The sequence below is a fragment of the Chelonoidis abingdonii genome, chromosome 4, assembly GCF_003597395.2.
Source record: "Chelonoidis abingdonii isolate Lonesome George chromosome 4, CheloAbing_2.0, whole genome shotgun sequence".
Lineage (NCBI taxonomy): Eukaryota > Metazoa > Chordata > Testudines > Testudinidae > Chelonoidis > Chelonoidis abingdonii.
In genome coordinates, this window is record NC_133772.1 from 65,861,765 (window position 1) to 65,886,294 (window position 24,530).

The following is a 24,530-nucleotide window of genomic DNA, read 5'->3' on the forward strand; positions in this document are numbered from 1 at the left end:
CTCAGGAGTCTTCTATGTGGTGATGCAGATAGTTACCTGACTCAGAACCCTAATTTTCATCATGATTAATTCACCTCATTTTTACCCTAATTTTTCACCATGACTTTCAATTTAAGTCAGTTATACCCTAGTCACTGACCTCTTCCACATGCTACTAATTCAGCATATATATGAGTAACTGTACTTCCTGAGGGGCAGATGCACTTGAAGTCATGACTCAGACATAGGTGAGCAGGCTTGCTTACAACATAGGAATTGCATTACTCCTCTTGCATTACTCCTAACCTTGTCATTTTATGATATTACAATAAACATTCATCACATTATGATGAACTTGACAGTTACACCCTTTATGAAAAGTACTAACTTATAATAAGGCTGTCATAAATTGCTTGAATGCAAATAGGAGAAATAAAACAGTTTTACAGAAGAAGTAACCAAACATATAGCTGTAACCAAGGGATCAGCCACTCTTCTCACCAGCTTCTCCTGACACATTACTTCTCATGTCATTAGTCCCATGTTTCTCATCCTCCCACTCTTCATATTGCAAAGTCCTCAACTTCCAAGGGTCCCCGTCCTCCCTGTTCCATCACAACATCCTACTTTTACACATGGCCACATACATCCTAGTGAAACTGGAAGCAATACTTTGTTCCTGGTGACTTTGCAGTGTTTTGTTTTTTTAAACAAAGGTTTTGCTGACACTAACGAAAATTAATGTTAGCAACATAATAATGTTCCCCTCCAGCTAGTAAGAAAACAGATAGAGGACAATTAGTCTGATTTTGTATATTTAAGAGCGGAACAAAAGGCAGCAAGTAATAAGTGGACATTTTGTAACGTGCGCTACAAAAGGAAGACTCCATTAAAGTCTATTACAGACAACCAATTTGTAGCAAGCATTCTAGTATAGTAAGGCTCTCCACAGCAGACTTATAAAGCTAAAACACCCTCTTAACTATGCCATCAATTGATAACTAAGTCAGCAAAGTGAATTTTATAAACTCTCTTTAAAACTCTTTAAAAGCATAAAATAAGCTAAAGCATGAAAAGTCTTCATTTTTAAGGACCAACAAAGACTTCAACCGTAAAAGACAATTACAAAACATAGAATATAAAATTAAATTGGACTGTTTTGATTAGAGTGGATCAGAAATTGTAACAAAACTTAATGTAATGTGGCTCTTACCTTACACTAAGATTTGTTACCTAAAATTTACCTAAAATTTCTCACTATTGCTACCACTGGTGGAGCTACTAGTGGAAGCACTAGAATAGAAAAGCCATTGGTAGTTGCTTTCCATTTATCCTCACCAAAAGACATGTACTCAGTCTCAGCCAATGCTGGTTAAAAGGGAAGATTTTTAAAGACATGAGCAGATCTGACCACTGATCACTAACAGTCACTTAAGTTACAGCAACTTTTCCTACCTAATGATGTCCATTGCCTGATAAACAATTTCAGACTGGTCAACTCCAATCACCTTCTTCGCACCTGCTTTGGCAGCAAACATAGAGAGTATTCCAGTCCCACAGCCAACATCCAAAACTACCTGAAACAAAGAAGGTAGCATTTACTCTTAGTTCATTTTTCTTCCAATCACCACAAAGCTGTTCATTATCTCTGCTGAAACTATAACCTAACAGGAGGAATTAAACTGTTCAAATAACGTCAGTCCCAAAATCCAGCCATGACCCAATCATCCATTACAACTGAAGAGAAGTTAAAAGCGTCATCATACAAAAGGAGTACCTCTGAAGAGCCAGGTAAACATGGCAGATTAGCTCTATCTGAAGATGAAATCATTCATGAGTCGTAACATTTACATGCAATTATTTGGGCATGCAACACTAAAACTACTACAAAAATTAACATGGGAAAGTTGCATAACTAGGATGGACAGAAAATTAGAGACTAGAGCAGGGGTCGGCAACCTATGGCACACGTGGCAAAGATGGCACACAAGCCTTTTTTTAATGGCACACGACTGCCTGCTGGGACTCCGCGTGCTATTAAAAATCCTGCCAACGTGGCAGGCTGCAGTGTCCGCGCTCCCCAGTTGGAGCATCCGGCCGAGCACAGCAAGCCTCCAGCCCCTCCTCCACCTTCCCCTGGAGCCCTACCGCCACGCACGCAGCGCTCTGGGGCCGGGGCTGCGTGCTCCCGCGGGGCAGCATTTGCATCTGTGGGGAGGGAGACACTCCCTGCTTATCTGGAGCCCTGCTGCAGTCAAGGGACAGGCAGCAGGGTGGGTGGGATCCCGATGGGGATGGTTAGGGGTGGAAGTCTCTGGAGGGGGCAGTCAGGGAGCAGGGGGGGTTGGATGGGGCATGGGAGTCCCAGATTCTGTTAGGGGGTGGGGAGTGGATAGGGGTTGTCATGGTACAATTCCCCACTCTGAACCTTAGCATCCAAAAGATGGGGTACCAGCATGAATTTCTCTAAGCTCAATTACCAGTTTAGTACTTGTAGCGGTGCCACCAACCAGGAATTCCATTGCCTGATACACTCTGATCCCCCCAAAACCTTGCCCAGGGAACCCCAAGACCCAGAACCTCTGGATCTTAACACAAGGAAAGTAAACCCTTTCCCCCACCGTTGCCTACTCTCCCAGGCTTCCCCTCCTGGTTACCCTGGTAAGACTTACTTGTGATTCAAAACTCCTTGAATCACAAAACAGATGAAGAAATTCACCTTCCTCCTCCTTGCTCCCTCCCCCTCCCAGACTCCCTGAGAGAGAAAGTAATCTAACACCAGAGAAGAATTAACCTCTCTCTCCCCCCTTCTCTCCTTTCCCCCACCAATCCCTGTGTTCAGACCCCAGTCCCCTGGGGTCTCACCAGAATAAAAAAAAAAAACAATCAGGTTCTTAAACAAGAAAAACTTTTAATTAAAGAGAGAAAAACAGTAAAAATTATCTTTGTAAATTTAAGATGGATTAGGTACAGGGTTTTTCAGCTATAGACCCTGGGAATACCCTCCCAGCCTAAGTATACAAGTACAAATTAAAATCCTTTCAGCAAAATACAAATTTGAACTCCTTCCAGCCAAATACACAGTTGAACTCCTTCCAGCCAAATGCACATTTGCAAACAAAGAAAACAAACATAAGCCTAACTCACCTTATCTACCGAGTACTTACTATTTTAAACTTATAAGAGCCTATATCGGAGAGATTGGAGAAAAACCTGGTTGCACGTCTGGTCCCTCTCAGAACCCAGAAAGAACAACCACCAAATTCTAAAAGCACACACAGAAACTTCCCTCCCTCAAGATTTGAAAGTATCCTGTCCCCTGACTGGTCCTCTGGTCAAGGCTTACTGAACTTGTTAACCCTTTACAGTCAAAAGAGATATAAAATACTTCTGTTCTATTAACTTCTACTATCTGTTTATGACAGAGGTCATTGCAGTCAGGGGACAGGGAGCAAGGAGGGTCGGGGGGGCAGTCAAGGTAGGGGGAAGTCTCTGGAGGATGTGGTCAGGAGACAAGGAGCTGGGAGGCTGGATGAGTCGGGAGTTCTGGGGAGGCTGTCAGGAGGCAGGGGTGTGGAGAGGGGTTGGGCAAGCAGGGAGCGGGGTGGGGTTGTATGGGTCCAGAGTTCTGTCAGGGAGCGGTTGGATGGGACATGAGAGTCCAGGGGGTTCTGTCTGGGTGCAGGAGTGTAGAGAGAGACCTTCTAAAAAACATTAAAATGTATTACCGGCACGCAAAACCTTAAATTAGAGTGAATAAATGAAGACTCGGCACACCACTTCTGAAAGGTTGCCGACCCCTAGACTAGAGTTTCGATATCACCAAACTGTTCATACTGTCAGAATTTAAACTAGCACTGCTGTGGAAAAACTTGCATTCCAGCTGTACTATTCACAGCACTGTACTTAAAGGTTTCCCAGCTTTTTCCATTCTGAGCCTATCTGGTGATTTTTATATGTTGCCATAAAGATTCATTACAAGCACAAACTTGGTATAGAAAAGCTCAGATAAGGATTTTTAAAACAGTTATTTACAAAGTGCTTAGGTAAGTACTAGAGTCAAGAAGTAAAGGAAAGAATCAGTAAGGATTAGAAGTAAAAATAAAAATATTTTGAAGTGTTAGTTTATAAGCCAATTGTAACTTAGATACCTTTGTTCTACAAAGAGTGTTTATAATCTGCAAGCACCTTTAAATATCTACTTTCCATGAAGAGAATAAATTAACAGACACAGTGATCACTAAACAAAAAAAAATAAAAAATTGAATTGTGGCTGGAATTCCCATGCAAGTACCATGATTAGGTTTAAACAACAACAACAAACAAAAAAAAACAAAACAAAAAACCCCACCTTTCTCCCGATATGTTGCTCAATTCTTTACTGACACTACATAAATGCCCCCCAACTTGCCGTTTCTCTGCTTATGTAAATACCATTTTTACCTCTTCTCCATTTACCTCTGTGTTGGGTATATTCCCTACAAGGGGGATTCAGTGGGTTTCTTACAGGTGTTTCTACAACTCTTAAGTACAAGGAGAGAGAGAGAGAGAGAGAGAGAGAGAACCATCATCATTCATAATACTAAATAAGGCAACCTGTCCCACCCAAACTTCCCTCAGCTGGAGGGCCAAGGCAGAAGGGTAGAAGCATCATTTTGGGAGGCTTGCAACAGATGGATAGGGCTGACAGAAGGATATTGACCATCACCTATTTACTTCATGAAAGCCCTACGAATTACTTGAGGGTTTTTTTATATGGAAGGCCATTTGCCAACATGTAAAAATAAGGGTCACTACCAGGTATGGGAACTGCACCTCACCATGGATTTGACATTGAAACCTACTTTGTCAGCTGGTGATTGAATGCTAAGTAGGAAAAGTTTTTTGAAGTGTTCCAGAGTCAGCACAGGAGATGGATGCCTGTGCCTCAGGAGCCCCAAGTTCAGTTTCCAACTGCCACTGACTTTCTATATGACTAGGCAAGTCACTTTGGGCTTCACTACGCCTAGACTATGCAGGTGCAAGAAATGGCTTGGATGGAGATTGGGAATCAAAAAGAGTCTTCCCCATCCCCCTCTGCATGCCTGGCTGGGGCCAGGATATATCAGGAAATGCTGACATTTCTCCCTGCTAACCTTAGTCTGGGAAAATACTCCTTAAAAGTGCAAGGAGAGAAGATGGGCATAACTCTTCTCCCAGTCCCCCATTTTGCTCTTGCCAGCAGAACTAGATAGGTATAGCAGGAGTGCACTAGCAGCCCCTGAAAGATATTCCCATTCTAGCAAATGCACCCCAGCAGGAATTCTAGCTAACTTAGCCAGTTAGAATTTCTCCAGGGCTCCTCACTTCAGCATGGTTGCTACCCTTCACACAAATTTTTCTTCTCAAGTAATGGCTTTAAAGCCACGATGACTCTTAATCCCTGCCTTGGTTTTCCCATTTACAAAATGGGACCACAAACTTTCCAGTCTTTGAACTTGAGATGAAAGTTGCTGTTGTCAGTACAGTGTTACACCTTAATTGCAGGACTGAATGGAAATGAGTAACCTTTAACAATGACTGATCAGTTTCACAGCTGCTACTCAGTGATGGACCGCAGTAAAATTGACATGAAACATATTAGCAACTGCTGAGACCCCCCGAGTCCACTGCCCCAGGGCAGCCCTGCCATCTGGACCCCAGGGCTTCCAAACTCCCAAGCCAGTTGCTCCCCAGCCTGCCCAACTCCCACAGCCTGCAGACAGAGCTTTTGGACTCCCTGCTATGTTGCTGAGAGCCTAGACTCAAAGCCACAGCCTGAGCCAGGCTCCCAAGGCTGCCAGTTACAGTGGCAAGAAGCCTGTAAACCCTAAGGCTCTGTCTACATTCTAATGTATACCTAAATCTGTGGGACTTACGACAGCAGGCTTGGTGTTTGTAAGCCTGCGCTTGAGCATCCACACTGAACATTGACTGGGTCTCACAGCAGTGCTTATGGGTCCACACTGCACTACACACACTTGAGTCAAATCACTTTATCCCAGGCTGCCTAGTGTCCTCCCCAGCTGCTCTAAACCTTTGTTCGTGGTGCTCTATAGGAAAACTTGACCATCATAGTTGTTACAGCCTGCCAACACATTAAGCCAAGACATCTACTGGGTCAGCACGCCTCTGGTGACTGCGGCCAGCAACAGGGAGAGCTCCCTGTTTGAAGAGCTTCTTCTGCTTGCACTTTCACTCTTGTGTCAGCAAACAGGCAGAGCATCCATGAGATACCGGTGGGCATTTCAGTGGTGTTTTTCCGATCTACGGAAGGATCTGTTGGAGGAGGGCAATGACAGACTTGAACTCACTGATCCTTCTCATGACCCTCTACATAGCTGTTGATGCCCCCTATGCTGACCAGCGCTTCTGGAGCACAAGCACAGACTGGTGGAATCACATCACCACATGGGCCTGGGATGATCAGCAGTGAGTCTGGAACGGTCATATTAAGAAAACAATATTTCTGAAGCTTCATGAGCCGCTTGCCCTGACCCTCCAGCGTCAGGGAACATGCATGAGGAAGGCCATGCTGGTCCAGAAGCATGCTGCTGCTAACCAGTTTGGTACTGGAAATTCAACTGTGGGAAAAGTGGTGGTGGAAGTTTCTGAGGCAATCAGGCATGTGGTTTACCCTGTCCAACTAGCATTCAGTTCCCCTTGCATGGGCCATCCAACCACGGCATTGCCTAATGTGTTCCCAGTCTGCAGAACATGGTACCGTGCAGGGGACTCAGGACGTGGTGCAGGAGCTTGAACTCTAGCAGCAGTTAGTGCAAATAGGTCTTTCTGCTGCGCTCCATCTTCCTCCCTCAAGCAATGTGCCTGCTCCAGAAACTGTGTTGCAAGTCTCTTCTCACATACCACAATTCTCTCCACAGGCTCTGCTGGCCGTCTGTGCCTTTCCACTTACTCTGAATCCTTTTCCCTTTCTTATTGTACTTGATTGTTAGCCCTGTCTGTCTAGGATGTCCACCACAAGTTTGTCACAGAAATGCTTCCCTGAAAAATACACCCTTTGCTGAAATGTGATTACATTTCCATGTGGACTACATGCAAACACACATGGTAATACAGATTAAGAACTGTACAGCCAGACCTCCATCCCATGATACGTCTGGACTGCATACAACCCCACTGTGCATTTTGGACAGTGAATTCATCCCTCAGGCACCACATTTCCGCCTCTTCATCCCCTACAGTTTACTGTTTACAGGAGGTTTGTTATGCTGTGGCATGGTACTAAAAAAGAAGGCAAGACGAAGTTTACTTTTAACATCCCAGCACATCTTCGTAAAAATGTGCAAGTATCTAGGAAAAATTTCATGATAAATACTTGTTTAACTGTTTGTGCTTCCCAATCACCACTGTGAATTCCACCTGGTAGGGGATGACACCAAGACACCAGTCTGTAATCCACCATCAACAGATAGGGAAATGGAAGTTCTGGACACAGAATTTTTCCTAGGAACTATGCACTCCTCTTCAACCTTTGCAACTGTTCCAGTAAGAAGTCAATTCAACGGCCAATCCATATGTGGTACTGCCATTGCCACTGAAGTTCTAGCATGGAGCGGCTACAGGAATCAGGCTGAGGTCTTCTGGAGACAGGAATGGAAAATAAAACCAATGCTTCTCTAACAGTTGAAGTCTCATGTTTTCCAAATGATACTGTCCTGCTCTTACATAGCATTTCATCTACAGGATGTAACATAACAGCTGAACCATGAAAGCTGGAAAATGAGGGTTAAAAATAAACCTTTGCAAAACAATGACCATGTTTCACAGCTGCACAGAAGCGAGCAATCACCATTAATGGGGAAAATTAAAACCGACAGCATTTTGGACAGTTGCCCTGGTTAGTTAAAAACCAAATGGAACTAACCCAGCACGGGAACGTGAGGGATGGGATAGATAGGTAGAATAGTTGAACTGGAGCACATCTGAAAAACTGAAAGACGAACAATAATCACCACTTAGCCTGAGGATAGAGGTTTACAGCTAAAGTATTCTTGCCCTGATCACATATGGCCTCTCACCAGATACCTGGAGCAGCTGGGCTGGTGATTTGACAGCACTGCAGCGTATTATAGCACTGCAGCTACTGAATCCTGAGTATCCTCTGCAGTTACTTTCCGGAAAGCACAATTTCATACTAACAGAAAAGTGAATTACTTTGGATTAAGGAAAGAAGCGGTTAGCTATCCAGTCAATTAAATCTATTCCCTTAATGGCCGACAATCTTAGGAAGAGCTAAATTATGAACTCAAGAACAGATACCCCACGGAGCGTCACAGACATGGAGTGTACCTGTAACAAATCTTAGGCAAAGCAACTTCTTTGTTCCATACAATCTCCCCCTTTAAAAAAAAAACAAAACAAAAACAGATGTCTCAGTTATAAAGTGAAACAAAGTTCCTTTTCTGGGGACAAATCAGCCTCAAGTTGTTAAAATCTGACAATTCTATGTTGAGAGGCAGCAAGCAGTAATTTCCTGAGCCACATACTGATAGAGGCATGATTTATTCTGGATATTACAGCACAGGCTAGTTGATTTTCTGAATTAATGCATCACCAGTGCACTTAACTGCCCTCCTAACTTCTGTATTTTTTGATGCCTTAGTTTTGGACTAAAAAGCAAGTGAAATTTTCTGAGCTTTCTGAAAATACACAGCTGACCTTTCAGACAGGTTCAACACTAAGCACCACAATTTCCTTTCTTCCAATACTGCTATATTTGAATGTTCATACTACTCTGATTATTATAGCCAATAGACTTGAAACTGGACAAAATAGAAGTTCAAGACGACGCTTGGTTAATACAGTTCCCAGCTTGGAATTTCACAACCTTAATGGTCTAGTAAGATATTTTGCTTTCAGGAAATATTTTGCACATTAGATGAAGAAAAATATTCAAGCAATTCTTAACAAGAAAGACTGCTGCTGGAGAGAGGAGGGCACAGAGAGTGGTTTTTTAACAGGCTGGGCATAAACCCTAGACACAGGGTCTTGAAGAAAATTCAAGATGTGGCTTTTACCAGACCAATATCGTATCTCAGCACCAGAATTTCAGCTTTGGCCAGAATGAGATGCAAGCAAATGTGGTAGTTTTCTCCTGGATGCTATGGCAGTAGTGGGACACTGCTAGAGTATCCTTTCCTTAAGTCTTGCCCATTCCATTTTCACATACTGAGAAGGGTTCAAATGCACAGTTAGAAACAATAAAAATTTATTTTGTGCAGGAAGTTGCGCTGTAAGAGGCTTGATTCATCAATGTCAGGCTTAAGAACGAGTCAGTGGAACTAACATGAGGTTACTAACAGGAGTGAGGCTTATTCTATTTGAAAGCCACCAATAGGACTGCAGCTGCCAGCCGCCAAAAAGGGGGAGAAGCAATTAGGTGGGTGAGCAGCAAACCCATGGAGAAGAGAACCAGAGGGGAAGAAAGTATGTAGAAGGTGAGCGCAGAGGGGGAAGAGAGACAGAACCGTGTGCACGAAAGCAGGGGAAGACTGACTGGTTTCACAAAGGACATGCCACATTAGAGAGCTCTGAAAATATATGAATACCATTCTCCTTCCTAATGTTACTTTTTCACATGAACAATAGCTGTGGTTGCCACAGGGAAGTTACAAGATCAAATGGGAGGAAACATGGGTCACAAGGCACCCTATTATGAGGGTAGCACTTCCTGAAAGGAAATAAGAACCTCCTACCTTAGAGAGCTATTTAGGTGGATTTCAAGCTGAGGGACCATTAAGGAAGAACAACTCTTTATTCTGATGCCTTGTGGTAGCACTATCACTTAAAAAATACCTTCATCCTGCGAGTATAAGAATTAAAGAGAGAAATAGGGGAGGCAGAGAAGAGAAATTCTCATTCAATAAGAAATACCTATAGCATCTAATGCTTCTCTTTCTTTGACTATCAGTTGAAATCTATGAAAAGGTAAAAGAAATCATTGCAGATGACCTGCAAATAGATCTTAAAGAATGGTAAGCATTAGAAATAGCCAAAATGCCTTGCAGAAAAACAGAAGTTAAATAGCCTGGGTAACAATTGACGACCAAAAGTAATCTAGAAAAGACAATATACACCAATAATAAAGAATGATTAACCCTGGGCCCCATTTCATTTAATTCCTAATCTGACCAATAAAGCTTAATTCATAACAACATGAGTTAGATAGATTAATTAGATTTGAACACTTTCCCAATACCAATTGCACTGGGACCACTATGATGCCAGATGTAGGTGAACTGCTGTAAATAGAGCCCGTCCAAAATAGATTCTGCTTAAAATACAGGACAAGAAAGGTTTACCTTAGCCATGTCATCATAATTAATGAACACTCCAAGACACCATACAGAACAATGACAACATTGACGAGCATTTCTGTTATCAGCAGTCTGCACCCTCCAGCAGTTAAATAACACTCTTCCACCTAACAAAGCCAGAGTGCATTAAATCAAATCCTGTCAGTGATACTCAATCCCCAGTGCAGGGAGATATCCAAACCAAAGAGGGTTCCACTGCATGAGAGAATCATGGACTGCAGAAATATTACAGCTTCTGAGCTGTTTCACTTACCTTGCCCTTGAAGATGTGTGGGTTTTTGTATATGAAGTCACGATAGCTTTCAGTACGCACTTTATCCTATAAATTGAGCATAAACAGAGTGCACACAGTTATGTACATGTGACAGTCTAAAGATGTTGGAGCAATCTTTTTTAAATCATAATTTCTAAGAAAATATTGATTAGTTAACCCTTTGTTGCTCTACATATTAAAAAGCCACAGGGACACAACCACTAGTGTAATTTCAGGATTTCCCACACAATGATTCTTCAGAATGTACATTGTTTATGAAGCAAAGACAACCTGGGTTGCTACAAACTCTGGCAGGCAGTAATACAAGCATCCATGTTCAAAATTATATATAGTTCTAATTCATACTATCAAAATCTAGAAGCAACTACTTGTGATTTTTGTTCTGATTTCAAGTGTTTGAATGAGCTTCACATTTTAAAGTATTTGTTTTAAACTTACTCCTTATCCCTCGCAACAGCACTGATAACTAAAAGGTAATACTTGATCAACATAATCAAACAGTCATCTACCTGATTCTTGACATCTGGGGCATGAACACATGTAGTGAAATTATTATACATTGAAACCAAACTGATTGCATAACCCAAACTTCTTGCTTTGTTTTAAAGAAGCTATTGATCAGTTCCTGATACCAGATTACCTCGTTTCGCTTCTGGAAGCATATTTAACTGTCAATACATAGAAACCGACAAACCGCAACACAACAAATAAATCATTGGAGCTGCACACCACACACTATGAAATACTAAGTTCAGAAGCAATGACCAAGCACCAGAGGATAATTCAGAGGGCCTGGGGAAAAGCAATTTTGAGGGCCCCTTCCATAAAAAAAAGTTGCAATACTATATTCTCGTGGGGGCCCCAGGCTGGCCCCGAGAAAAATAAACATTTAAAAACCTTTCGCATATCGGCACAAACCCAGTTTTGAGAAAACTTCTTTTTCAAGTCACTTTTACAAAGTAATACTGGTATCACTTATCCACCTTTCAATTTTCATATTGATCCCCATCTTTTCCAATTTAGCTAATAACTCCCTACGTGGAACCATATCAAATGCCTTACTGAAATCGAAGTACATTAGATGCACTGCATTTCCTTTGTCTAAAAGATCTGTTACCCTCTCAAAGAAGGGGATCAGGTTGGTTTGGCACGATCTACCTTTTGTAAAACTATGTTGTATTTTGTCCCAGTTACCATTGACCTCGATGTCTTTAACAACTTTCTTCAACATTTTTTCCCCAAGAACTTACATACTCCAGACATCAAACTAACAGGCCTGTAGTTACCCGGATCACTTTTTTTCCTTTCTTAAAAATAGGAACTACGTTATCAATTCTCAGTCATATGGAACAACCCCTGAGTTTACAGATTCATTAAAAATTCTTGCTAATGGGCTTGCAATTTCATGTGCCAGTTCCTTTAATATTCTTGGATGAAGATTATCTGGGCCCCCCGATTTAGTCCCATTAAGCTGTTTGAGTTTGGCTTCTACCTCGGATCTGGTAATATCTACTCCCATATCTTCGTTCCCATTTGTCATCCTACCATTATCCCTAAGCTCCTCATTAGCCTCATTAAAACTGAGGCAAAGTATTTGTTTAGATATTGGGCTATGCCTAGATTATCCTTAACCTCCACTCCAACCTTGGTGTTTAGTGGTCTCACTTCTTTCTTTGTTTTCTTATTTATATGGCTACAGAACTTTTTACTATTGGTTTTAATTCCCTTTGCAAGGTCCAACTCTACATGGCTTTTGGCCTTTCTCACTTTATTCCTACATGTTCTGACCTCAGTAAGGTAGCCTGCATTGCTGATCCCTTTCTGCTTTTTCTTAATCACCTCTCTGAGATATCTGTAGTGGATTAGTATGTGAGCTGGCAGAGTAGCTCAATTTACCAGCAAGCTACGACAGATCCTCTTTATATGTGTAGGCACTCAAATGGACAGTAAGCCATCTGTTTTAGAGTCCCTATTGCAACAGCCAGAGAATCAAGTGAAAGAGTAAAAGAAAAGGAAATTAAAAAGCCATGATTATAACTATTTATGACTCTGGCTTGGACAGTCTAAAAACAATACTGTGCTGAAGAAGATAGCTGAACCCTAGTGCATCCATACAAAGTTCGTACTGCACCAAAGGATCAAGAATTTAATATTATGGAAGATAAAAGAATAATTTCTCTATGAGCCAAGACAGTTTATTTTTTTTTTATACAAGCAAAACAAAGTTACTTAAAAAAAAAAGTTAAGAGTAAAACATAAGCATGCAAACTTAAGTTAAAAACTTTATTTAGATTCCAGTGAGCTCCATTTTAATTTAAGGTAAGTCAGTTCTTCACATACACCAAAAAAAATACACATAAATAAAAAAAAAAAATCAATATTTGAAAAAAATTACAAAAATGGGATAGTTTAGTAAAACGTTGAAAGAATCACAGCTTTGCATTGTTTTGATAAAATTGTGAATTATAAAAATCATCATTAGGATCAGCTAAAATTATATCTGTTTGTTATGAGGGCAGATTCTAAGGAGTTAGGTTTTTTTATACTCTCAGCAGCACTGAAATACTGGATTTGCTGAAACCACAAAAAAATTGAAAGGTTCAGCATCAATCGAGAAAGCAGCCAGCTGGAAAGCTTTCAGCCTCACCTATCACACTGCCTCAGCACTCCCCCAACTTAATCAATAGAATTCCAACTGCTGACTTTACTACATGCACTGCTGCTTGAATAAGCTTCAGTCATTCATTTTGGGTCTCTATTCATCAATTCCTTCTCTCCTCCCACCCAACCTTTCAGTATAATAACGTGAATAATAAGTAAGTTATTATCAGATACCCCTCAAGCACTTTTTAAATAAAGTGCGCCATCAGTTTCAAGTAGCAATCCTCCTGTCTTCTGAAATACCATGGGAGGGGACAGCATAAACAATGCTGACCTGCCAAGGCCAAGTTAGACGATAAAAAAAAAGAACAAGTTGTGTGTGCATGGTTCTTAGTTTTGTTTTTTGTATTGTTTTGTTTATTTTAAACCAACAAAACATGTTAGAATCACAAACAAATTTAGGATTAATTTAACAGTTTGGTGTCACTTCGATTTAATGAGCCAATATTTTTAGTGTAAAAAACTCACAATAAAAAAAACTTAAGCAAAAAAATGTTTGTATGTGTTGGGTAGTAATTTGGAGCTAAAAACTAGGTATATACACAAGAATTTATACATGCCATAACTTTTCCACATTTTATTGGGCAGAAATCAGATGTTACTAAAGGGATTTTAACATCACAAAAAAGTTTCCTGAAGCCACTGAAATAGAAAGATTTATCACAAACTACAAAACTATCAGTTCTTTAGAGGTTCAAGATCTTTTAGTATAGCTCCAAAACAAGGTACTATGAACTGTTGTACAGACAAAATGGTTGTTTTTTACCCCCATCTGACAAAGTAATTTAGAGCTTATGATTTCAGATTTTCTTTGTGTGACTGACTTAAAAAAATAACCCACCTCTAGCCCCATATTTAAAAGTCATTTTGTTAGTCCGCCAGACATACAACGCTGAGGCAAATCTGATTGTTTCCAAGTTCTGCACATACCTGTTCACCACTATGCTTTTCATTTTGGAAAGTGTATTACTTTCTGTATCCACAGATACCGGTGCCACAAAAGCACTTCTGCAAGAATACTCCATAAAAACACATTGGCTGCTCAATGCTGTTCAAATGTACCACAAAATAGATGCAGAGGAATTTTCTGAGGCTAGGATCGGCAAATGTTTCAGAAAGCAGGAAGCCTAAATCTGCTACCTATGCTATACAAGACTGAGTGTACTTTATGGCTTCAGATTTTAGTTGATTTTGTTTAATCGTTCTTTATTATGAAATTGCAAAAATGCTTTATATTTCAGAGCAACAAATTCCTGTCCTTGTACATTACATAATGTTATTTTTTCAGAGAGGAGGTACTAAAGATTGTGGGTTAAAATAAAGTAATTGTTCGATGTAATGCTTATCAATACACTAAATGAAGTTCAAAGAATTTCTGAACTACTACATAAATTGGCAGACATAGCATTTAAAGGTTTAGTGTGTTTTTTGCTTCCTAAATTTTCATCTAAAGAGCAGAATAAAAAATGAAGGACATTTACTGTTTATATTGTATAGTGGATGAATTCTGTACACTACATTTCTACAGCAAAAGAAACAAAAGCGGCAAAACCAGATGTTACAAATATTAAGAGATTAATATTTTCTTGCTAGCCATCAAGTATACCTGTAAGCTCAATATACTCATTAAATTTCTAGTGTTTCTGGTACAGTCAAGAATGTATACAACAAGGATCTATTTAAAAGGCAGCTGAAAATATAAGCTTTTTTTTTTTTTTTTTTTGTGATTCTTTCACTCTTGCTCCCAGGATAAACTATTAAGCACCGAAAGGGTTAAAAATGCAGCTACTCTGCAGTGTATATTTGCGGGCACATCGCTTTTTTTCATCCCATTTTTCCATCCTAGTTATGAGTAAGACATTTGTGCTGACTTTCTAACCTTTAGCATCTCTTCGTGTATCCCATAATGCCCATATGAACTGAAGTAAATGTCATCCTCATCGTCCCGGAGTTCCGCAATGGCGCTAGACGACGATGAGTTGCTTCTGACATCTGCATTCATCACAAAATCCTGGGCAAATTGTCTGAAATCAATTTGAAACATACCCTTGAGACATGTTTACGGGACTATGAAAAAGAAGGAAGGGGGAGCCGAGAGGAGTTAAGGAATACAGATTCCAGAGGGCCTTTTACAACACCAAAACTCTGTTATGCCTTAAACGTGCTGAAACTCCCCCTGCTGGCTTTGGAAAGAAGCTACCACAAGATTTCCCTGCATTTCAACATCAGCATTTCTTCCGCATTTTAGACACTAAATTGCAGCAGTATGAAGTTTGCAGTGTTTCATTTATCTGCCTGCTATCCCTGCACCCTCCATCTATTTTGGAAAAGCATCCCAATTACAACCCACCTGATTTAGATTTCATTAGAGGTTTTTTTAAAGAGGGAAATTACCATTTTGCAAGCTGTTTCTATGGTAACAGTATGTCAGAAGTCAAAATAAAGAATGAGACAAACATGACAGACCATATTATCTAGAGATGTGGTTCAATATCACGACACCTTTAAAAACTACTCTAAAACACACCTACATTAGCGATTTATGGAAGGTTGAGTATATTAACCAACAAAATTTTAAAAAAGAAAACCAGGCAGGATTGATACAAATAATGATTTAAAAGGATGTTTTAATGCAAGCTGATTTATTTTAAGGGTAAAAGTTTTGTTTTTTTTCTTTGTGTGTTACTAGTTCTCCACTTATTTCCCCTCTTATAGTCAAACTGCTAAAGAGGATATTTTGTATGTTGTTTCTTGTTGATGTCTTGTTTCTTCCATGAGAATTTACAGTTTTCTCTACTAAGGAGGTTGCCACTGAAAATATTCCTTTATGCTAAAAAAAATAAGACCATGGCCTCACTGTTAGAATACTATAAACTCAAAACACAAAAAACTTATAAGCAAACAGTTTGTACTATATTTGCAGCCAACAGCACCTTCAGATATTATGATTTCCCACAAGTCAAACAAACAGAAATGCTTCAACCAGGCTACACTCCATCAGAGTCTACGGTCTGAAGTCAACAGGACTTGTGCTGTTAAGTGATTTAGATGCAGGATTTCCAAAAGCACTTAGGTGCCTAAATATAGTCTTAGTAGCCAAACTTTAGGAACCTATTTTGAAAATTTTGGCTTGTTTGTACAAAAGACTTCAGAATAATTTTATTAGTTTATTGGAAATGTAGTTACTTTTATCATGAACATTTTTTTCTGTAAGTGACACAACATTTTATGCCACTAAGAGAAAAGTTTTTACTTAAATACAATTTTAGCCCGACGGTGCAAATGCTTAACTTTACATATGAGTAGGACCACTATTTATGTGAGCAAAGTTACATACATCCTCAAAGTGTGGAGGAGCAGGGCAATATTTTGTTTTCTCCTATTGCAGTTTTGTGCATTTCAAATAAGAATCTTTCAATAGCAGAATTTAAAAAAGCAGAATTTAGTTTTGTTTGTTATAAATGTTAGTTTAAAGTTGCAATAGTACATATTTTCAAATTAATTTTATAAAGTCTCAATCTGGTTTAAAAAAAAGTTGTTTTTATTTTTTTGTTAAATGAGACTATTTTTTAAAGTCACTCTGCCCCGATCCCAGTGTTATGATTATCAAGTAATTTAACTGTAAGGAAACTCTAGGTCTAAACTCCCAATAGAATGAATTTTAAGATTGTCAAGAAAGATCATGAGCAATACCAACAAAAAACAAAGGTTGCCATTCAATTGGACACTGATGATAAATTCAAGATAAATGTGACATATGTTTAAATTTGTAAACTGTGTCAAATATTGTAGATTGTAACCCAGTTATGTTTAGAAAACATGGTTACTCCTGCAACCAGTTAAGCAAAAGATTGCTACTATTAACCTGCAACCACATACAACTGCACTCTCAACCTGTCAGCTCAAACTAAACTTCATCAGCATACAACTATTTGGACTAGCAACCTTTAAGGAAAACTCAGGTGCTGCAAGAAATGTTTGCAATTCACTAGGTGACTGTCCTCCCACTAATTGCTGGAGATAGCTTTAATAATTTTAGAAGCCTCTCTGCTCAAATGAGATGTAAAATTGAAGTCTTGAACATGCGGTCATTTAAACTTCCAAAGCATTTTTCATAACTGTAGATGTTAACCCTGACATACTGATTAGGAAGATGTAGATACAAACCCCTCCTATCTACCCTAAGCTTAACACAAATAAGAGAAGTTACTACAATTGTAATGGTACCAGACGAACATCGTACAACACAAACCGTGATTTAAAAATTTAATCATGGCTCAAAAAGAGACTTCTACTTTGTGAAGATCACGCTGATATCCTATGAAAGTATTACGGGGTCTCAAATGCAGCACGCTCTTTATAAGTGTAATGACTAGGTTCTGAACAAGAATAAGTTTGCATTCCACATGTTTGTGAAGTACGCAGAACTGTAGTTCTGTAACTTGAAAGCATGTGGTGGACTCAAATATCTCACATTATGTAACATGTAAGACTTCTATACGAGAGAGATTCCAGAGGACTGGAAAAGGGCAAATATAGTGCCTATCTAAAAAAGGGAAATAAGGACAATCAGGGCAATTACAGAGTAGTCATCTTAACTTCAGTACCCGGAAAGGTAATGGAGCAAATAATTAAGTAAACTATTTGCAAACACCTAGAAGATAACAAGGCAATAAGTAACAGTCAGCATGGATTTGTCAAGAACAAATTGTGTCAAACCAACCTAATAGCTTTCTTTGACAGGAGAACCCCCTTGTGGATTGGGGAGAAGTGGTAGATGTGGTATAGCTTGACTTTAGTAAGGCTTTTGATACTGTCTTGCACGACCTTCTCATAAACAAACTAAGGAAATACAACTTAGATGGAGCTACTATAAGGTGGGTGCATAACTGATTAGAAAACTGTTCCCACAAAGCAGTTATCAGTAGCTCACAGTCAAGCTGGAAGAGCATAACAAATGGGGTACCGCAGGGATCAGTTCTGGGTCTGGTTCTCGTCAATATCTTCAGTGATTTAGGTCGGTGTGGGCAAACGACAGCCCATGGGCCGGACTGGGCCCACCACCATTTTAAGCTGGCCCTCGAGCTACAGTTGGAGGGTGTGGGGTCTTGGGCTTGCCCTCCTCTGGTGCTCCAGATGGGGAGCAGGATCAGAAGCCACTCCGTGTGGCTCCTGAAAGCCACAGCATGGCCTCCCTCCAGGGCTCCAGCCAGGGTTGGGAGCCTCTCCACACAGTTCCTGGAAGATGCAGCATGGCCCCTCTCTGGCACTCCAGCTAGGGAGCAGGGTCAGGTGTCGCTCCATGTGGCTCCTGGAAGCAGTGGCATGGCCACCCCTGTGGCTCCTATGCATGCCAATGGCCCCGCTCCAATGGCCTTCTCCAGCACTTCAATGGGAGCTGAAGGAGCGGTCTCTGCAGATAGGGCAGCTCAAGGAGCTGCCTGGCCACACCTCCACGTAGGAGACGGAGGGACACGCTGCTGTTTCCAGGAGATGCTTGAGGTAAGCACCACCTAGAGCCAGCATGCCTCAGCCTCCCTCCACGCCCCAACCCCCTGCCCCAGCCCAGATCCCCTTCCCGCCCTCCAAACCCCTCGATCCCAGTCTGGAGCATCCTCCTGCACCCCAAACCGCTCATCCCCAGGCCCAACCAGAGCCCGCACCGCCAACTGGAGCCTGCACCCCTTCCCGCACCTCAACCCCCTGCCCCAGCCCAGATCTCTCTCCCGCACCCTGAACTCATTTCTGGCTCCACCCCAGTGCCCGCACCCCAACCCCAATTTTGTGAGCCTTCATGGCCCACCATATAATTTCTATTCCCAGATGTGACCCTCGGGCCAAAAATTTTGCCCACCTCTGATTTAGGTAATGGTATAGAGAATACACTTAAAGTTTGCGGATGATACCAAGCTGGGCAGGGTTTCAAGTGCTTTGGAGGATAGGATTAAAACTCAAAACAATCTGGACAAACTGAAGCAATGGTCTGAAGTAAACAGGATGAAATTCAATAAGGACAAATACCAAGTACATCACTTAGGAAGGAACAATCAGTTGCACACGTACAAAATGGGAAATGACTGCCTAAGAAGGCGTACTGCAGAAAGGGATCTGGGGGTCATAGTGGATCACAAGTTAAATATGAGTTAACAGTGTAACACTTGCACACGCACACAAAAAAAAGCAGCAAACATCATTCTGGGATGTATTAGCAGGAGTATTGTAAGCAAGACATGAGAAGTAATTCTTCCACTCTACTCCACGCTGATTAGGCCTCAGCTGGATTATTGTGTCCAGTTCTGAGCACTGCATTTCAGGAAAGATGTGGACAAATTGGAAAAGGTCCAGAGAAGAGCAACAAAAAATGACTGAAGGCCTAGAAAACACGACCTATGAGAAAAGATGGGAAAAAATTGGGTTTGTTTAGTCTGGAGAAGGGAAGATTGAGAGGGGACATAACAACAGTTTCAAGCACATAAAAGATTGTTACAAAGAAGAGGGAGAAAAATTGTTCTCCTTAACCTTTGAGGATAGGACAAGAAGCAATGGACTTAAATTGCAGCAAGGGCGGTTTAGGTTGGACATTAGGAAAAACAGTCAAGATGCTTAAGCACTCGAATAAATTGTCTGGGGAGTTGTGGAAACTCCACCATTGGGGATTTTTAAGAGCAGGTTAGACAAACATGTGAGGGATGGTCTAAATAATAATCAGTCCTGCCTTGAGTGCTGGGGACTGGACTAGATGACCTCTTGATGTCCCTTCCAGTCCTGGGATTCTAACTGCTTCTGCCAACAGGCAGCAACCATAACTTCTTAAATAAGGATGATTCAAGGTACATTAATACTTCAACTTTCCAATGCCATTGATTGCTTCAACTGGAGTGGCTGCAGTTGTCATCTTGAACTAACAGTTTGGCAGGATTTCATAAATGCCAGGAGACACCAACAAAGTCTGAAATTCCTTTGTATTTATGCAGCTGCACCACCACCACCGACATATTACAAAACTTCATGATTTAAACTTAACATGCACAACAAAGTTAAAATCAGCTGAAATATTCTTGCTAGTACTCCCTAGATTTGAGTTTGGGGATAAGGGAGCAATGGAAGGAAAGAAATTTTCAATGGGAATTCCTCAACATCAGAATTTGATGGCTGGGGGAGGGGAAAGGGAAGAAATCTGTTTCATGGCTCAGGAGTTTTGTCTAGACATTTAGTCAATTTAGTTGTGCTTCAACTTGCAATATTTTTAAACACAGCACAATCAACACTATTTGCAAACAGAGGCAAAACACACAGGTAAGACTAATGTCCTCTTGGTTCTAACTTACACTTGAATTCTGCAGCTTGAGTTTCCACTGACTGCTAGCATTACCTGCACACATTTCTGTCCACCATCTAGAACACTGCCAAGTGTTTCAGAATAAGCTTCAATCGAAAACATCTTACCTCATTTTCTGAAGATCTTCTTGTGCTCTGGCTAATGCTGTTTCTGCAAGCTTTGCTCTGTGTTCCATACATTTCAACTGTTCAAGGACTGCTGTGTTATCACTTAATCCACTAGGGTCCAAGATGTTTGTAGAAGCATAAAGATCCTCTATGTCTAATGAAACAGAACAACAAATATCATCAACCACTGTCAACTGACAGCATTACCTATTTACGTGTGTGTGTATGTGTGTGTGTGTGTGTGTGTAAATAACGGGATAAATTAAGTGCCTGATGCTCCTACCTTCATTCACTAAATAGTACCTTATTCTACAAGTATCTTCATGGACAGGACTGCTGGCAGAGCAAGATAACACTTAACATAAATGAGCATGGAGGAGGTAGGTCCTTAACATCAGTACACTCAAAAAAATCTACCTTTCAAAATGTGTCTGAATGATAGTCTTCGTGACTTAACAAATCAGACATTCTCTTTAGCTGAAGCCAATAAAGGTGGTACACCTTGCTTTACCAATTACCTTAGCCAAGAGCTAGAAGGGCTATTAACTCAAAAGACAAGTTGTTCTACAAGTTGAAGGTTTTCATAACTAGCATGCTACAAAGAATATATTCACAGCCCTTCAAACTCATCCCTCAGGGCTGTTGTGGAGCTTAATAAAAAAGTGTGAGATGCTTTGAGATCTATAGGTAAGTAGAATTCATTATTATTAAAATAGTGCCTTGGCCTCAAAAGGTCCAACCTTGCACTCACTGAACACAGCAGACATAACTCTCACTGGATGTCAACAGTGCAGAATAAGGCCCCACCACACTTGGAAGATGAGGTTACCATAACTGAGTCTCTGGCTTGTCTTTCTTGGACTAGCCAGAAGCACCACAGAGAAAATGAGCTTGGATTTAGGGACCAAATACACCTTTGCTTTGATCTAATGGAGCTATGCATTTCTGCGGGGGTGGGATTGCACAAGGCCAACAAGAGCTGTGGCAACAGAAATTCTAGAACTAGTGACACTGGAACACTTTTTACAGTGCAGACACTGAAAGCCAGCTGTCCCCGAAATTTTTACTTCACACACCCCCTTTACGCTCATTCATGTCCTCTCTCCCCATAGCTGGGGCCAGGACCAGGCCATGGCTCTGGGAGGACAGAGGTGGGAGAAGTCACGGAAAAGGGTGAGGGGCTGAGGCTGGAACCACAGCTGGGGGTGGAGGCTAGGACCCCAGGGTGCGGTGCCAGGAACAGAGCCCCAGGCACCAGGTCAGCAGCAGACGGGACCCAGGCACAGGGCTAGGACCCAGGACCCCACACAAAACCTGGGGGTCCAGCAGCACCCCCTGAATCCCTAGTTCCCATTCCTATGTCTAGAACTGGTGAGGGTCATGGAGATGGAGGAAATAATGTTTCCACACCACTCAGAACAGGAAACAAAATCACTATCCTACCCTAAAGGCAGTCTTAGAATCACAGGATGTGAGGGTTGGAAGGGACCTCAGATGTCATCTAGTCCAACCCCCTGCTCAAAGCAGGACCAATCCCCAGACAGATTTTTGCCCCAGATCCCTATATGGCCCCCTCAAGGACTGAACTCACAACCCTGGGTTTAGCAGGCCAATGCTCAAACCTCTGAGCTAGCCCTCCCCACTAGTCCCCAACATGAGCGTCAGGAGGAAAACGCAGGGCAGAAAACTACTGAGAGGGAGGGAGAAGGAAAGGGAGCAAGCGCAAGCATGGAACATGTTAGAAACCATCAAAAACACTTACAATAGAGGTACACAGTAAAGCACAAATAAAGCCACAGAACAGGACTGAAGTGGATGTCAAAGCCATGACAAGCCATTGGTAAAACAGTCAAGAAGCACAGGACATTGCTCCTGAAGTCCTGGAGAGAGCCTTCTTATTTAGATTTTGTCAAGCAGCTTGGAAGTTACTTCAGTGGATCAACAGCAAAATCATAGCTTCCTCTAGATACAGTCTGGATGTTCTAAAAAATGAACTAGAGCTATATAGAGAAAGAATAATTTCTAATAACAGGAATTGGATTTAAAAATCATATCCCTGCTGGTAGGTCAATACTCATTTCACTCAATAGATAAAAGTGAGATATACATTTACAGCATGATTTTCTGAAGTACTGAACAACGCTAACTCCTAATAATGTCAAATGGAGCTGTGAATACACAGCACCTCTGGAAATCTGGCCCTTGGCAACTTGCTCAAGTATAACATTGCAAGTCAGCAGCAAATTCAGAAAAATCCCAAACTATCAGTCGGTTAGGAACTGGGTGCTACGGTCTTGTGTGCTACTGCAAAACAGAAAATTCTAATTAAGACAGGGTCCCCCTTGTGCTAGGTACTGTACAAACATGGGACACGGTCCCTGCCCTACAAAACTTACAATTTAAATGTAGGAAAGATACACCAAGTGAATGACAAAATAGTACTGGCAAAGGGGAGGAAGAATACAAGTAACACAGATATAAGTTGTGAGAGATAAACAAGTGATTTGTATAGGTCATCAGAACTCCAAGGTGGACATACAACTCTATAATGTATAATTTTGTTATATTATTGTATTTGTTGGGTATCTAATGAAAGACAACCAATAGAAAATGTGAAGTAGTTTTCAGTGACACAGTTCTTCCTCTAATGTGTTGATTTGTATGTGTTGGGATTAATTTTAAGTACCCAAATGGAATATTCAAAGATGTTTTGCTGTAGCATAAGAATGGAAATTCCATAAACATTCAAAGTTAAGTGTGACACTCCCTCCCCAATCTGTTCATACAACTTCTTATTTTTTCAATTGATACAAAATATTCATAGATCACTTCACATGACCTTTTTGGATAGTCCATTGCCCTGGGAAATGTAAATCTAGCCCATCTACAACTACGGATATTGTCTCACCTGGGATGTACTAAACTAGGAAAGGGACGAATTCACTTAATTTTCCAGTAGGCTATACTCTGACTGAAAAGTCTTACCAAACTGAAGTAATAAATCATCTTCTAGCTCTGGTTTCAAGTACTCCTCTTCCTCCCAAGGCAGCGGGCTGCTGAGAGAATTCAAGTACTCTGCAGTTGGTTTCTAAACAGAAGTTAAATGAGCATGTGAAATAAGGTTCTTCAAAATCACAGGACCTTAGTTTAAAAAGTAAACTACTAGACATAATTATGTTTCACTTTTCTCCCATCATTAAAATCACCTGGGCTGCAAGTGTCTAAAGGACTTATTAAAATAACCTTGTAGCAAAAACAGAGAGAAGCATTACTTGGCAACATGACAGAGAGCAGAGGTTCTCAACCTTTTTTTTCTGAGCTCCCCCCCGGCACCCCGCAACATGCTCCAGGCCCTACTTGTTCCACAACAACTGTTTTTTTGCATATAAAAGCCAGGGTTGGCATTAAGGAGTAGCAAGCAGGGCAACTGGCCAAGGCCCCATGCCACAGAGGGCCCCACAAAGCTAAATTGCTCAGGCTTTGACTTCAGCCCTAGCCCCAAGTGGCAGGGCTTGGGGGCTTCAGCACATGGCAGGGGCCTTCTGCCCTGAGCCACAATGAGTCTAATACCGACCCTGCTTAAGAACCCCCTGAAACCTGCCTGCAGCCCCCCAGGGGGCCCTAGATCCCTGGTTGAGAATTGCTGAACTAGAGACAGGTACTCCTGGATTCTAAATCTGGCTCTGATAACAACTGTGACTTGGAGCAAATCACTCAGAGCCCAGTTTTTACTAGTGCTGAGCCTCACAGCTCTAAGTAGTTGTATATATTCAGCACATCCTGAGGGGAAAATCAGGCTCGAAACATCAGTG

The 24,530-nt window shown here is 41.1% G+C and overlaps 1 protein-coding gene across 1 annotated transcript in view; it reads right to left on the minus strand.

Moving 5' to 3' along the window:
* The window catches only part of PRMT3 (protein arginine methyltransferase 3), a 108,732-nt gene that overhangs the window by 68,509 nt on the left and 15,693 nt on the right, over positions 1-24,530 (minus strand). The window contains exons 5-9 of the mRNA XM_032794571.2: positions 23,704-23,806; positions 20,719-20,872; positions 15,152-15,296; positions 10,591-10,656; positions 1,435-1,556 (exon numbers count right to left, since the gene is read on the minus strand). Coding sequence (XP_032650462.1) covers positions 1,435-1,556; positions 10,591-10,656; positions 15,152-15,296; positions 20,719-20,872; positions 23,704-23,806 — 590 coding nt within the window. The remainder of the gene's footprint in view (positions 1-1,434; positions 1,557-10,590; positions 10,657-15,151; positions 15,297-20,718; positions 20,873-23,703; positions 23,807-24,530) is intronic.